The sequence below is a fragment of the Phalacrocorax carbo genome, chromosome Z, assembly GCF_963921805.1.
Source record: "Phalacrocorax carbo chromosome Z, bPhaCar2.1, whole genome shotgun sequence".
Classification (NCBI taxonomy): Eukaryota; Metazoa; Chordata; class Aves; order Suliformes; family Phalacrocoracidae; genus Phalacrocorax; species Phalacrocorax carbo.
Genome location: NC_087548.1, coordinates 81,994,986 through 82,010,997, shown reverse-complemented (window position 1 = coordinate 82,010,997; position 16,012 = coordinate 81,994,986). Strand labels below are relative to the sequence as shown.

General features: G+C 37.2%; 1 protein-coding gene across 1 annotated transcript in view; it reads right to left on the bottom strand.

The window, feature by feature from the left end:
- Positions 1-16,012, bottom strand: part of ADGRV1 (adhesion G protein-coupled receptor V1) — a 285,841-nt gene that overhangs the window by 243,588 nt on the left and 26,241 nt on the right. The window contains exons 10-18 of the mRNA XM_064439564.1: positions 15,044-15,220; positions 13,809-14,032; positions 6,688-6,720; positions 4,902-5,028; positions 4,628-4,813; positions 3,516-3,696; positions 2,742-2,905; positions 1,976-2,099; positions 1,337-1,603 (exon numbers count right to left, since the gene is read on the bottom strand). Coding sequence (XP_064295634.1) covers positions 1,337-1,603; positions 1,976-2,099; positions 2,742-2,905; positions 3,516-3,696; positions 4,628-4,813; positions 4,902-5,028; positions 6,688-6,720; positions 13,809-14,032; positions 15,044-15,220 — 1,483 coding nt within the window. The remainder of the gene's footprint in view (positions 1-1,336; positions 1,604-1,975; positions 2,100-2,741; positions 2,906-3,515; positions 3,697-4,627; positions 4,814-4,901; positions 5,029-6,687; positions 6,721-13,808; positions 14,033-15,043; positions 15,221-16,012) is intronic.

The following is a 16,012-nucleotide window of genomic DNA, read 5'->3' as shown; positions in this document are numbered from 1 at the left end:
CTAGGGAAGATGCAGTTCGAGATCAATGGACTCTTGTGAGCAATTCACAGACCAGCCACAGGGTGTCCACTTTCGTGTGACCTGAAGCACTCTCTTAGTCTCACTGACTGTGGATCAGATCATTATAGACTGTAATGAGGGCTAAGACACTTAGTATGCATGTCTAAATGAAGAAATCTAATCTTATATTTCCTGATTTGAATTGAATCCCTGGTAGGCATTTTACTTTGTGAACCTACCACACAGTCTAATGAGAAGGTATAGTCTGATGGTTAATTGTGATAGTTTTCCTTTGCTTTATTAAATCACAGTCCCTCAAGTCCTAGTCCTCATTCTGACAGATTATTCAGTTCAGTTTTGATTTGCATTGCAAAGATACGCAGTGCATTCACAGCATGTTATTACCTCTCAGCTAGATGATAATAACACCTGAAGGACAGTACATCATTAAAATTTGCTAACATAATTGTTGATGACTCTCCCACTACACCACGATTTTTCACAGGGCTAGAGGTGGAAAGAGTCTTTACTAAGTAGGTATAGCCCAGGAAAATTTATGTATTTCTCACATTTAACTTATATTTTCTTATCCATATTACACAGCAGTGGTGGTTTATTCCAGATGATGTCTATTTCAAAATAGGAATGTGCTGAATAATTTTGTATCATTTCCTGCTAAATAATAACCTTTTAAAAATATTATTTTTAAAAATACAATGTAATTTCTAAGATAATAAACACATTCTTTACTGGTGGTACACTGGGTAATTTCTAACACACATTCTTCTGTCAATTAAGCCTTGTAAAGCTAATGTCAGACTGAAAAAAAGGTATGCGTACATTGCACTACTACAAAAATAAAGAGGCCGATTTTCATGGTCTTCCTCTAAAATAAGGCAGTTCTGTTTGTTTTTACAAAGATCAGGCAGTTGTGTAGGATACACTGGAGCATAACAAAAAATCTAAAAGAATCCCTTTCCCTAAGACTGTTGCAGTACTAACATTCTTTAGCCCTGTATTTCTGTCCTCAAAACCCCACCTAATCTGGAGCATTTACGTTTGAAAAGAGACTTTCACTCTAGGTTTTTTTGCAGGAAAGGTTTCAGCTGTATCATTTGAATTTTGTTTCCAGTTAAACAATTGAAGTTGAAAATCCAAACACAGTAATTGTATAGAATGTACAGAAATGTATAGAATTGTATAGAGATGTTGAAACAAACCTTACTCATATAACACTTGGCATTTATATATTGCTTTACAATAAGACCAAGCTGGTAAAAAATTGCAGCAAAAAAAAAAGAGAGTTACTAAACATAGATCAAATCACTACTTTTACCTGTAGAATTCAAAAGGAAGATATAAAATGTTTCATCAGTTTCAGGAGTATCATCATCATTAATATACACAGATAAGTTCTGCTCTCTTTCTTCAGCATCGAACAAAATGGCACTGCTCTTTCCACTGGGAACAAAGTCTCCCTCTTCAGCTGTTGCATCTCCATTAACAGTAATATACTGGACAGCAACAGCAACATCAGCAGATCCATTCCTTAGGACTGTAAAGTTTGCAACACCTCCTTCTTTAACGCTCACTGTCAGAGGTTCTGAAAATACACAAGCAACAAATCCACCTGGGTTCAAGCCTGAGCTTCTTGCATGTGGCCTATTTTCTTAATCCTCCTCATGAGGCCCCTTCTTCTCAGTGACAGAGAAGGCTTATGTGGTAAAGGCATGGAAATATTTGTGGGTACAGGAGACTATTGTTGTACTTAGCCACCTAACCAATCCCAGCATCAATGAAGAGAATAATGAAATAAAATAAGAGAAGGTTCTGAAGGAAACAAATACAAATTCAAGACAACAAAAACATGAACATTTTATAATAGCTCCTTTGGATTTCTCAAAGATCTGGTCTCTCATTAAAATCTGTTTGGGGTAGTATATGTATTCTACATTAAAAAACAATATTATCTAACCTGCAAAATAAATGGGATCATCATTCCTTGTAATTTGTAAAATTGCACTGGTTACATTGCCCAGCCTGGCTCCTCCAGTAGCATTGAATAAGCTGATGATGAATACTTCCATCTCTTCAGGTACCTGAAAGAGGAAGTATTACAAAATAATTTCTTGCATACAAAACAATGAGGAAATTAAAATTAACAGCTGAGGGGGTTAACAAACCAGAGATTTTAATGTATTGATCCTTAAGTGTGTCAAGAGGGATGACAAATGACTGTTCATACAGTTACACAGAAATCATCATCTGTCTAAAATCCATGTAAATAACTGCCCTCATCTTTGCTGTTGTGCATATAACCCAAAAGTTATCTTGAAGTTTTCTGCTTCTGATACACGTAATTTATTTTTATACCTCTAATTATTATTGACTATTCTTATTCTTTCTTATATTAATTCAAATATATCAGCATTAAAAATAAAAATTAAGATTTCTGCTATCAAAACAAGGGTTTTATTCAAATTAACTTTTCTATAACTTAACCACATTCAACCACTCTCAGCTTCTAACTTCTTTTTTGTATATAGGTATGCACAGCTTCCCACATTCTTTTATGATTTGCTGAAGTAATCTCAGTTTTACCCAAGTTATTTTGATTTTTCCTACAAATACTTATCAGGCTTTTAAAAAACAGACATTCCTTCTTTCTCCTTAAATTGTAATGTTTCAGCGCTTACTCTTTGTCCCTTATACTCACACAAAAACACTGTAAAAATGTTTACCTCATCTGGCAGTGAGTAAACAGTGATATTTTTTGAAAACTCCAGATCATCAAAGAAAATAGTCCCTTTTTCTGGATAGATGTCACTGGTACATGCTGGGTCAACAACCCAAGACACACTAACATTGCCATAGTTTCCTTGGTGTCTTACAACTCTGTAAGCAGCTAAAAAATGCAAACATAGACAGTCAGTGTGCATCTTCAGAACAACACAAATCAAAAATAAAAGGTCAGCAAAGCTGAAACAAAGAAAAAGGAAAGGAAATAGTAACTGAATCCACTTCTTGCACAACTAACAACCTGTGAGAGCACTACATGAAAGGACACAGAAAGACACACCATTAAAGCAGTTCAAACTTGCTCAGATTTGTTATTTTTTGCCTGTAAATATGCTTGATATTGAATAGAGAGAGATATATTGAAGTCATCCATCTGAAGATTTAGCTCTATTCTTCTCTCACATAGCACCCTATTCTTCATGCTCCACAAACAGAGCTACTACCTCCAGGTTGCACTTTGCACATACATCAATACTCCGTCCCTCCTGTCTGGCATATCTCTAGCCATTTCTTTTACTGGATTGATCCCTCTGGCTTTCCAGGCCCATCCTTCTCCACTTCAGTCTCCACTGCTCATCTTGCTGTCACTCTACCACTCTGGAAACTCCTGAGTGGAGACTTGAGTCAGACATTGTCCTAGAAAGGTGAAATAGGGAAAAGAAGCCTTGCAGGGGCAGACAGCAGATAAAGCAGTAACTCTAATAAAAAAGAATTACCAGTGTAGATGAATTCTCCTTTACTTTCCTTTATTGTTGCTGATAGTTCATCGGGTAGAAATTGAATGATGCCATGAGGATCATCATTCTTCAGAATTGTTATGCTGACCATTGTGGCATTCCCCAGCTTGCCTGGCATTTCACTGTAGCCACTGAGTACCACAGAATATACCTCATCCAGCTAGAAGAGGGAAACTCAGTCAGAATAAAAATACACATTCAATATTCACATCTAAGACAAATGGGCCAACACCCACAGTCCCTAGCCTGGCATAAAGAGATATAAATTTAAACATAAGGAAATCACACACACTTTCAAATGCATTATGTGTTTGTACATTGCCATCAGAACAAAGAAATAATTAGAAATGTCTATCTCTGATAGGATCATTTTCTCCAAAATTCTGGCATTGCTATAGGCAAGGATTTCTTTTGTGTACTTAAATCACATCAATTTACTAGTACAAATATATTTGTAATAATCCCTCAAAATAAGTTTCCTTTTCTATAAGATTTATTAACTTTTCTGGCTTTGTAACAGCAAAGCAAAGATTTTACAGCCATTGACAGCATGCTAATTTAGAAAGAACATATCAGCTTGCTTTATTAACGTAACAGGACTTTCTACTTCATATATTTCTTGCAAAAAGATCACAAAGAATGCTCCAAGTAACATTAAAACAAGTATTTAATCTACACATACATAAAGCCAATATTAGTCTAGACTGGGGATGGTTACTAGAAAAAAAAAAATAAAATAAAAAAATAATTTAAAAAAAAAACCCAAAAGCAAGTTGTTTTTCACGCAGAGTTAAATTGAACAATGGCACTTTATATTACAGAATGTCACAGATGTTAAAAACTTACATGGATTCAAAGCACAACTGTTTCAATTCACAGAAATAGAATTGAATTCAAGTCCTCTACTGAGGACTGTTAAACCCAAAGACACCTATTTATCCAGGCATCCCTGGTTTGGAGGGCGGGAAGACATTCTGCAGAAAAGCCATTACACACTTGTTCTGCTCCTATGTATTTGCTTGTATCTTAATAAGTGACAAACTAATATGCCCGTGAACACAATCTGAAGGGAAAAAAATATTAATTTTTACCTCTGGAATACCATCCAGCCTTGTCAGAAGAGTAATTATGATCTCTCTTTCCCCAGGCTTAAACTCCAGAATTCCTGTGCTTCCATAAAACTCATTATTGTCTCTTGGTTCTACAGTGTAGCGTAGAAACTGCCTGACGAGATTTCCTCTGCTGCGGACAATCTGCAGTTCAACAGACTCCCCTTCCTGTAAAAAAGAAAATCCAGCTTTTCTCTAGCACTCTGCTTTCACTAAGTTATCCCTAATGGTTAAGACGAATGACTCAGATACCTACCTTGATACTGTAGGGACCTCTGGAAGAGGGAGAAAATTCGAACACTCCTCCAGGATCATCATTTTCCAAAATAATAATTTCACAAGTAGTAAACCCGTATTTCAGTATTTGATTTTCCACACTGACCCTGAGAAAGGAAGGTAAGAGTGTTTTTTGAGTGACAATTCTGTTTGGCAGGTAAATCCACACCTATGTGAAGGAGATACGAATACTGATGAATTTTATTAATAAATTATTAAAACAATTACCTGAAAAGACTGAAATAAATTACGAAAGACACATCAGTATGTTTTATCAATTTGTAAAAAAAAACCTGTTCTTAAAATAACTTTGTTTTCCAATTAGTTTTTATATTTGATGATTCTGGGGTTTTTTAGGCACACGTGCACACCACATACAGGAAAAGAAACAGAATCGTGCAGCTAAAAGTTGGAGTTACATTCAGCATTACTTTGTATTTGGATCAAGACATAAAGGATAATCCAAAATCATTTAAACAAACAGGTGTTACTTTGACAACTACAACCTCTTCTGCAAAATTTACTATTGCTGCAAATAAGGAGAGACTTGCCCCTCCAGACTTGGATTTCATCCTCAATTGTGTGTTAACCTGCCTTGTCATGTGGATGCTATCCACAGGCTCTAGTAAGTGCTGGACCTACTCTCAGTAGTTCAGACACATTCCCTTTCTCCTCCCTTACTCACCAACCTGCTGCCTAAAAGCATATGGTGAACAGTGCAGGCACGATCTAATAGTGCTCCTCTGGTGGAGGATTTTTCTCCCCAAGCTACCGCTACACGGGCTTGTTCTTAGTCAGGGACATGAATGGGCCATATCTGACAAGAGAAGGAAACCTTGCACATTTCTTGCATTCATCTCCTCATATGTAATTTTCAAAGGCATTGTTTTAAGTTCATTACATTAAAAATGCCAGAAAACATACTACTGAAGGATCCATCAAGAATGCACCTTCAGACTGACAGTTTCGGTATGGCTTATTACATGGTGTTTTATGTATTTAGATTCCTGTGCATATTCTGTGTTTCCTGGAAGAAAATTTCAATGAAATCTTGGTTCAATATATTGTAAATATTTTTATGGTTTCACCATACTACAATCCAGACTTCATCAAACACTCCTTCAGGTAGAAATAAATGTGATCTATTACATCCAATATTTGAAATCAGTTCCAGAACTGTTTCCAGAAACACTCCATAAATAACTGGAATGCTCACATACAGGCAAAAATAAATAGCAATGTATCTTGTAGCAAAGCCTACAGGCAGGACACAAGATGCAAAACAGGAAATATCTATTTGACAGGGTAACATGTCATGTTTACTGCACATTAAAAAAATATGTCAGCAGACATGATAACTTGTGTTAACATAAACTAAAGGTAGATTATTAAAAACAAGATATCATCTTTGACCACAGAAAACTTTTCTATAATTCTAGTCAGTTCAGTCATTCAGTTGCAGCAAACTGTATTTGTGGCAGTTTAAAACAACTAATCCATTATTGCATCAAAAGCTCAAATATCAAACACTGAGCCATGCTCATAACTTTCATCATTTACAGATCCTCAATAAAGAAATGCCTTCAAGCCAGAACCTCGTGCCATCAAATTAAACACCAAAGGGCAGGCATGCATTGTATAAAGAGATGCAAAAGACATGATTCCTGAGAGGAAAAGAAATTATAAAGACAGATTCTGTCCAAACCAACCACTTGTAAAACAAAGCATTGATTCACTGAAGACAAACCACAGTTCACTGCACTTACCCAAAGTACACGACAAACCTTTCTGTCTCTACCCTGTCAACACAGAAAGAAAGAAAGGGGATGGGGGAAGGAATGAAAGTGCCACCTGCTAGAATTTCAATAGTACTAATCTTAGAAAATAATAATAATTTAAAAAAAAAAAAAACATAAAACTTTCTCTTTCCTTCCCAAAAGCTTGTCATGTTCATTTTATGGGAACCCTATGTTTGGCATTTTCCTGTTGACAAATGCTAGCAAGTGGGCAGTTCCCACTTAGGAGAAATGACCCCATGACCAATTCAGCATATCAGGACACGTTCATGCTATACCCTGCCAAGCTCTGTGCCTGCTCACAACTGCACCAGCAGCCCACATTTATAAATAGCCCTTCAGTTAAGAAAAAAATAATCAACATGCTTCCATGATATGTTATTTCATCAATCTGCTGACGTAATGATAAAAACAGAATAGCACAGTGGGAGTTGTAACAAGCATATGTCAAAAACTATTTTGGCACAAAATCACGGCAAACTTAATTTGTGACAATTTTTCAGTTAATCAAAGTAAAATAATAAACATAAATGTAACAAACAAAAATACAAAAATAAGAAAAGAGTATTTGTGAATCTGTTAATTGGTTCAGTTTCAGCAAAGCACTTATAACTGCAACACCCGTCAGACGAAAGGGCAGTATTATTCTGCAATGGCAAGCATACATTTTGGCTTTCTTGATCTAAAAGTAAGTAAAAATTAAGTATAAAACCTTTATCTTCTGTCAAAACACAGTAAACAGTTTACCACAGAATTTGTGAAGTGAAATTCTGACTTCAGCAATCTCAAAAAGAACTCAGGTTCAGAATTCAATAGAGATAATTTTTCATTCAAAATTCTGAGAAAATAAAGCAAATAAACCTGCAGATACATTCTTTCAAAGAGGAGATCTGCACTAACATAAATTTGTCATCAATTTCCAGTGAGGCTAGATTTTAAGTATTACACATTGAGACATTCTCCCTTCCTTCAGAAACTTACGCAAAAGTGTTCCAAAGCCATCAAAGTATTAATATAATGAAAAGATCAAGGAAAAAATTCCAGAGTTGGTAATGCTAAAATTTAATTATATCACTAAGCTGTTGGTAATGTAATTTACAACAGAGAATGCAAATGAACCATTATGTCAAGTGAGTTTTTGATATGTATGCACAAGATAAGTAGTTAAGACACAATAATTCATCAGGAAGTGAAAGGTCGTGCCACAAATAAAATCTCTTTCATCTTATGGAGTTATACTGCATGAGTCCGAACACAGCTCAGACAAAAAAGGCTGTTAAGCTCAACTGAGGAGTAGTGCTAGAATCTAATATTCTGTTGTAATGCACAATGGCAGCACTACAGAAACCTTAAGAGGGTGGCAGACATGAAACAGCTGAAAGGTACCATAAGGTGTGCATGTTGAGCATCTCCAGGTGTTATCTGAAAGGACTGAGAAGACTGGCAGTACTTTATTACTTTAAAACAGTCATAGTGCAAGTCAGACCAGAATCTAGAGAACTTGCAGGTCAGAAAGCAACTAGTGAGATTTAGCTAAAGGAAACCATTGTTTGGGAGGTTTCTCCATCCAAGTCCCATTTTCTAGGGTCTATTTATTGATTGATTAATTAATCTGACCATGTTTTCTCTGCATGAGTGGCCAGACTGCTATCACTGCTCTGATGTAGTAAATGTTGGTTACCATTCAAAAAAGGCATAAAATAGCCCATGCTAAAATGGAATAGAAACACCTAGGCTTAGCCTTCCGACTCTGAGCTGCTGTTATGTGAGCAACAAACAGTGTACTCAATAGGATCCTTTCTGTCTATACTCTGAGGCACACACATATAAATTCTCATAACATCCTTGGACCAGGACTCACTGGGTGACTTCCCGGCTTGCCCTTGGATTTGTCTCCTCGCTGTGGGCCTGCCTGGTAATCGCTGGGCTGGGCTTGACCCGTGACCATCATCCAGCCTAAACCTGACTCATGCTCCTGGCTTGACCTGCCCCACCACCACAACCCTGCCTGATGCCCTGGACTCTAGGCTGTCCCCAGTCACCTGCTCCAGCCTGCTCTCCCACCTTGCTGGGGGAGGTGGGATGGGCCCCTGCCCTACCAGCCATGTTATCAGGCTGGACTCCTGGCTCTACACCACCGCACAGCCCCCAGGCCACCAGCCATCAGCCTGGTGCCCTGACAATGTCCAAGAGCAATGTACTGTTCATGTACAGTCCTTTCGTTGCAGAGTAAAGACATCCAAACTGCCACAGAGTGCACAGGATCAGTTTAGTCCCACTTCACTCTTTGTGAAACCATCTCTTTAGGCACTCCTACAACAGCAGTGCAGAAATGGAACAAAAATAGCTATTTAGAACTTATAAAACTCATGGTTTGCCTGGGTGAGGGCATTCAGAAGTAATGGTAAAAGTTAAAACAGCTCCTGTACACAGTTTCTTAGCTGTACTAAGGAGATCCAGCTAGTAGAGAGCGCACTTGACCCAGAGTCAGGAGACCCCTCGCACTGGGAAAGCCACTCGCCTATCTTCCTCCTCAGCTTAACTTATTCTGTAAAACAGCTGTCTGTGGACACCAAGGTTCATTTTAGCACAGAGGATAAGCCCTGGCAATGTTTATGATGCTAACGTAGAAAACAAAATTTCCAACTGCGTGTGTTTTCTGTGATGAAACAGCTGTAAAAAAAAACATTCCATACGACAAATCTCATGTGAAATGACTCATCATTAGGGAAATTCTTTCTTTAAGACAACCTTAATTATTTTTTTAGCAAAAACTAAAGATTAATTAGAAGCTTCAAAATGTTTCTTGCACTTTTTAAACATGTAGCAAGCCAAAATATCAGAAAGAAGGTTTTTGACTGCGTTTAAAGTAACATGGGAATGTCAATGTTATTACAAACTAAAAACCACTGCAAATAAAATAATAATTATTAAGAGATGCAATGTGGCCAAATTTGATAGCTTTGGACCAAGAATTGGAATTCTGCAGAAAGTGAGTGTTTTGAAACGCACCTGAAAAACTGAATTGTAATTGTGCATGTGTATTGCTGTTGTTATTAAAAACACACTTCTCTAAAAAGTCTTTCTTTTCTATCAGAGTATCTCAGAAAAAGTGCATTCAGACTGCCTGTGGAATGCTACTCGATTTGCTTGCTAGATTTTAGTCAGTGTTCACCCCTTCTTCAATTTTTTCAGGATTATCTACTGATTCAATTAGTGGCAGGATCTAGCTTTAAAGAACAGGATTAAAGTAGGATTTGCCACATTATAAATTCCACAGTGCTTCTCATCAGAGGGAACACCATCTCTCCAGGTTTAATCCACAAATTATTTGATTTTGGAGGCTATTTTAATTTTTGTTACTCATAGCGGGAGATATATGGTATTGTTATTATTTTGAAAAGTAATAAAAGCTAGCAGTAGGTGTCCAGTAGCACTCTTTTCAACATACTACTACTATTTTCTAATAACTTTTTCCCCATCAAAACAAAGTCTGACCAAACCCTTGAAGAAAAATTTACACTGAAAGAGATAAGTAATATGTGTGATGCTGTAAGAATTAACAGAAAAATTACTTAAGTAAGACAGGTATGGTTTTGAAACAGACATTAGCCACAGGAAATCACCAAGTTAGGAGAAAATCCCAGCTCCATTAAACTGTATATTAGTGTTTCTGTGCATGCCAGTGCAGACAGCAACCCACAATATGAGCATCACCTGAGCCCTGAATTAAGGACCATTTACAGTATGCAGTGCTTTAAATGGGCCTTCTATGATTTGCTAATTTTTTTACATAATCTCTTAAACACAAAAATATTTAAAAACTACACGACATTTCACAGTGAAATAGTCGAACCAATGTTTTTTATTTGCAGTTTTTTAAAAATCTGTTTTCTAAATTTACTCAAGACAGAATTTCAGCCTGGGGAAATTTGTATCACATCACAGACATCACTAGAACTATAAAAATCCCCATGTTAGGTTGCTTCAGTTGTGCGTATTATATCTAGGAAATGAGATTTAGGTCATAACACAGGTACATTAATATGTTCCAGCATCCCAATTATGAGAGTCATGACTTAAAAGAAAATTTGAGCGTAAGTCATCTGTTTGAACAGCCATCTGTTCATAGATCATCACTTTCATAAATTAAGGTCAATTTATCAGTATATTGCTGTTCACAGATCCCAAAGTCCGCAAGTTCCTTTTCTCACCACCACTCATTTAAGGATGCAAACACAACCCCCATGCCCAGGATGTCCTGGCTCTCCACTTGTGCCAACTGCCAAATCAATAGCTGTGTACCTGCACTTTACCGAGCGGATGAGAACTGCCAGTAGGAGAATATGTTGTGCAAAAGGGAAAAACAACAATCAGATTTTTAAAAAACTGAGTTCTATTTGTGCTTACCAGGTAAAATGAACAGCCCTAGTATGTATATATGCTTTCACAAAGCATACACACAATTTCCATGGCCTGTTCCACCTACATTCATCAAGAAGACCAAGGCCTTTTCTTTCTCATACAGATTTCACTACAGACATCTGGCTTTATTTATGTTTGGTCTCAATTCAGGCCTATTCAGATATGGGCAGGCATTCAACCTGAAGCTGCTCCTACAAAAAGAAAATATGAAGAAGCTTCAGCAGGTACAGGATTGTCTTGCTTCCTTATTACTCATCTGTGTTCTTTGGAAGTGTATTCTTCATGATATACATTGGCCTCCATTTTGTGGACATAATTCAGAGTTATTTTTAACATCTATGGCCCACGCAGAGGGGCCATAGAACAAGGAAATAAAATACTATTTTTAATGGCTTGGAGAGTTTCTTTTATAATTATGGATGCAATTAAAGCTCATTTAAAATGTAAACTGCCTTAACAACACCACTGAGTTGTAAATAATACATCCTTGTTAGAACTAATCATTTTTATTATTTTATCCATGCTATTACTAATTGCAATGAATAGAATGCTTATGAACGTATTTCTATGTCTATAGTTTCATTAAAGTTCTTACATGCTCTGTTTTCCTACTGACTTATGCTACAATTTATAGAACAGTACAAGCACATCCACAGCACAGTGCATCTTTGTTTTCATGCTAATTCACCACTGCTGTGAGGTGCTGGCTGCCAGCCTTGCAAACTGAAATCTTCTGTTCATCCAGAAAATACAAACTATGCAGAAAGCAATATCACAAGCTTACACACATAACCCTGCCAGTATCCTTCAACCCTGATTCGAAGAGTCATCTCCAGTACTGAAAGGATGATCTTTGCAGTTATTTCACTCTTGGCTTCTGATAATGTTGAAGTTGCCAAATTTCACTCATAGCCTTGAGGGAAACTATCCAGGTCTAGAGAAAAGTTCAGATTTTATCTCCTCCTTTTTTCTTCTTTTTCCAGGCCACACCACCTGTTCCTTACTTCCCTCTCTGACCTTGCCAAGTGTGGGAAAGCTGCTTACTCCTGGCACACTTTTTACCAGCGACTTCATGATCAGCAGAACCTGCTACTCCCACCATACATAGCAAAAGCAGAACGGTGGTTGTGCTTGTTCAGCTGCCGGTTCAATCCTCATTGCAGCCATCATTTTCAAGGCATAACCTAGGGTTACTACTCAGAACAAATGGCAGAAAGCTGTAGCTACACACACCTGCAGAGCTGTCAGAACTTAAAAAGCTAACCTTTTACACTGTCTGCTTCCTCCATCTACTTATCTGTTTCCTACTGTTCCACTCTCATTTTTTGGCCACCTTACATGACTTCTTCACAACTTCCTTCACCATGTCTAATCTTAGTTTCCCCCTTTGTGCCAGAGACGAATGAATTATTTGAGATGAACCAGGAAAGCAGAGAACCGCTTGCAATAGCTTCCATTTGGTTTTGCCTTTAACAGGATTGCCTTTCCAATGTAGCGAGTAGCCAAGGCAGAATGAAATAACTTACTCTGTACTAGATGCATTCACCAGCCAGCCTTTACAGAAGCAGGCCAATCCCGCAATGGAATAACATCTTTCCCGTGTGATAGAATGATGTTCAAAAAACAGGCTTTCTGACACAGGATCAGCAATAGCCTGAGGAGCTGGTTGCTGGTTTGCTAGTATGTAACCACCATGGGCATCTGGTGTTGAAGCTCCCAAGAGCTAGTTTGCACATCCTATATGGGACAAAAATACTTTTGCATAAGGTAAGGACTGTGTGAGTAGGTGTTCAGTGTGGATGTTGCTGCTGGTAGACCCATATTAGTATATTTCCAGAAAAAGTGGAAAACTGTACCTTATACTAATAGGGGGTAGTAGAAGTGCTGGTATTTCTAAACTATGTATACAATTGAGTTGTTGGAAGCAGGACAGAAGACACGGCCAAGATTCTCCTGTTAGTAAATCGAAGAGGGAATACACTTCTGGATGTGAACTAATTATAAGCATTCTGAGTAGTGCTCACATGCAGATAATAGCACCTCCTGAGGTTGCTTACAGCCTCCATTATCCTGTAATCCTGATCTTGTGCAGAAAGGAGACTAGAACACTGTGCTTCAGAAACACCATGGCTCTCTTTGTAGCCAAAGAGTGTGGCAATGGTGACACTGGGCTAATACGGAAGCCAGGAGTTGTGGTGGAAGTAATCAAGAGCAAGCAATGCTGAACACGCAGATCAAACAAATAAAAAGCTGATCTAATTCAACAACACCCTAGCTACAAACCTTTTTCTGACAGAAACACAGTTATGTATTGCTCTCTACTCTTCACTACAGTTTTCCCAACTACCTCACTAAATATTACTTTTCTGAACAGATGTGTTATAACCAAGATCTATGACTAAAGATCAAAGCTGAAAGAACTTTCTAAATAGCATTTTCATCAAAATATAAACATAATTAAGTCATTAGATAATGAATACAACAGTTTCTTACACCGATCTCCCGTCAAAGAAGAATCTATACAGTCTGAATCAAGGGCCTAATATTTTTTCAGGCATTTATCAACACAATACAGGCAATAACTCCTAATTAATACTGTGCTAATTTGTTATACATAGATTAAGTTTTACATCTAATACATATGAACAGAGATTAGGGTACAATACCTGTCCAAAGTTAATAACACAGTTTCATTCATTTCAGGTATATCATCAGCTTTAACAGTAATGTTGATTGTAGTGTCACTTTGTCCAGATAAGAAAACAATAGAGCCATTAAAAGGACTTATATCGTCCTGCGTTACTGCCTTTTGATTGACACCAGAAGGTTTCAAACTCCAAAACACAGTTGCTTGGCCATCAGTCCCGTCTCGATGCAATGGAATGGAAACCTATGAAACACACGAATCTGTTGTAACTTGTAAAACCAGATGCAAAAACAATTACCGCCTTGCAAATTACTATTTGAATATAAGCCTCAAAATGTTCAGCTTGATTTTTTTACTCATACCTATGTATATGATACGAAATCAAAGATGGTGTATCAATGAAAACATATATGGAATCATCATGCTTAGACAGTGGAGATGACAGACTACATCACAAATCACTAAGCAACTACAAGCACAAAAAGCCTTTTATGACCAATTTAATCAGTGCCCACCTCTTCAAGACACAACCTAGATTTTAAATATAACGATCATATTTTTACTCTGGTTGTTACAGTACCATGCAACCTGCACTCTGCTTAAAGTAACTAGCAGTTTTAATCTAAGAATGAGAAACAAGTTATCTGATTCAGGATTTGTGGGAAGATTTCAGTGAAGACAGCCAGGGTAAAAAGTGAAAATGTATGAAAAAAACATTTTAAGAAAAGTTTCTCCAGCTGGGACTAAGGCAGTCATATGAATGGCAACATTTCTGAAAATACTTCTTTGGCTTCTCAGAAAACTAAAAAGCACAATTGTTGGGAAACATGCTGAGCAAGGCAAAAAATATGTTCACACGTAAGCCAGTCAGCTGTAAGATACACAGACATTTCCATGAAATCTAGGACTGGTATCAGTCCCACTTTACTACCTTTGCAGTTGGTGAGAGAGATTAGAACTGTTTGCAGCACACTGTGTGAGCATCAGGACCTAACTGGTTTTGGATGCTTACAGAGAAAGCAAAGATCAACATCACTTTTCTGATAATGATTAACACATTATTTCAGACCTTAGTTTTAAATGCATTTTTGGGTTTTTTTGTTTTAAAAATCAAAGGAATATTTGGGATCAGGCAGAACTTAGAGGAAGGATCTTCCTCACATTAACTTTCAAATGGTACGCTGAATATAGCAAACTTTGCTTTCTCCAAATAAATTTTCCATAGTAATGGGCAATATAAAAACATTTACTTACCACCATAGCAGCAGAATCTTCTGGCTCAGAAAGAATAATTGGAAGATTGCTAGTAAAGCCTATTTCTCCATTTGCAATATCTGGAGTAATCCTCAGAGAAATATTACGAATCTCACCTAATCTAGGACTCACAGGTGGGACTAGAGGAATTCTATTCACCAGCCCAACTTTTTCCAGCTGTAGGAAAAAGTAAGAAAAAAATCAAGGAATAAGAAGCCTTAGTACCAAGTCATAACACTTCTGACATTTCAGAATAAGTTTAATATGCAGGAAGCAAAACATCTCCAGAACAAATTTCTCTTACTGGCAACATTGCTGTTACAAAAATGTATAAGTAGATGTGTCACAGAAATGAAGTGGATGCCACTGAGCTTTGTCAGCAGAACAGCATACCTCTCAGACAAATCATGTTCATGTACACAACAAAATACATGTAGCGGGAGAACAAACCTTCCAGATCGGCTGATCCATTACTAGACCTATGAATGGCAGTATTGATTTTACAAGCGGCCCAAGTGATGGTCTTAACTTCATTTTTTTTGTGCCACGTGTTGACAAAAACGTGCCGAAGTCACTGAAACCGTAATAATTTACAGCCTCTGATAAAGCCAAAGGGCGATCCATTCTTTCCTCCTCCATACAACTTTAAGGATTTTTCTATCTATAGTAATAGACTAGAATTGCATTCAGAACTGAAAATCAGTACAGTATTTCAACACTGTAGTCTCTCCTCTTGTGTTATCATATTTCTAATACTAAGGAGAAGCAGAAAAGTGTTTACCCTTTCTTTGAATGGGACGTATCACTCACTAAACCCAGGAGCAGTACTGATGTAGTAAGGAGAACAGGACTTGCGTGTTTAAGTATTTCTGTCAAATATAATAAATACCATGTGATTCTGTCTACATGCATCATTATAATAAATGTTTCCATAGCTGATTTGCATACACTTCAGCTAATATTTCACTG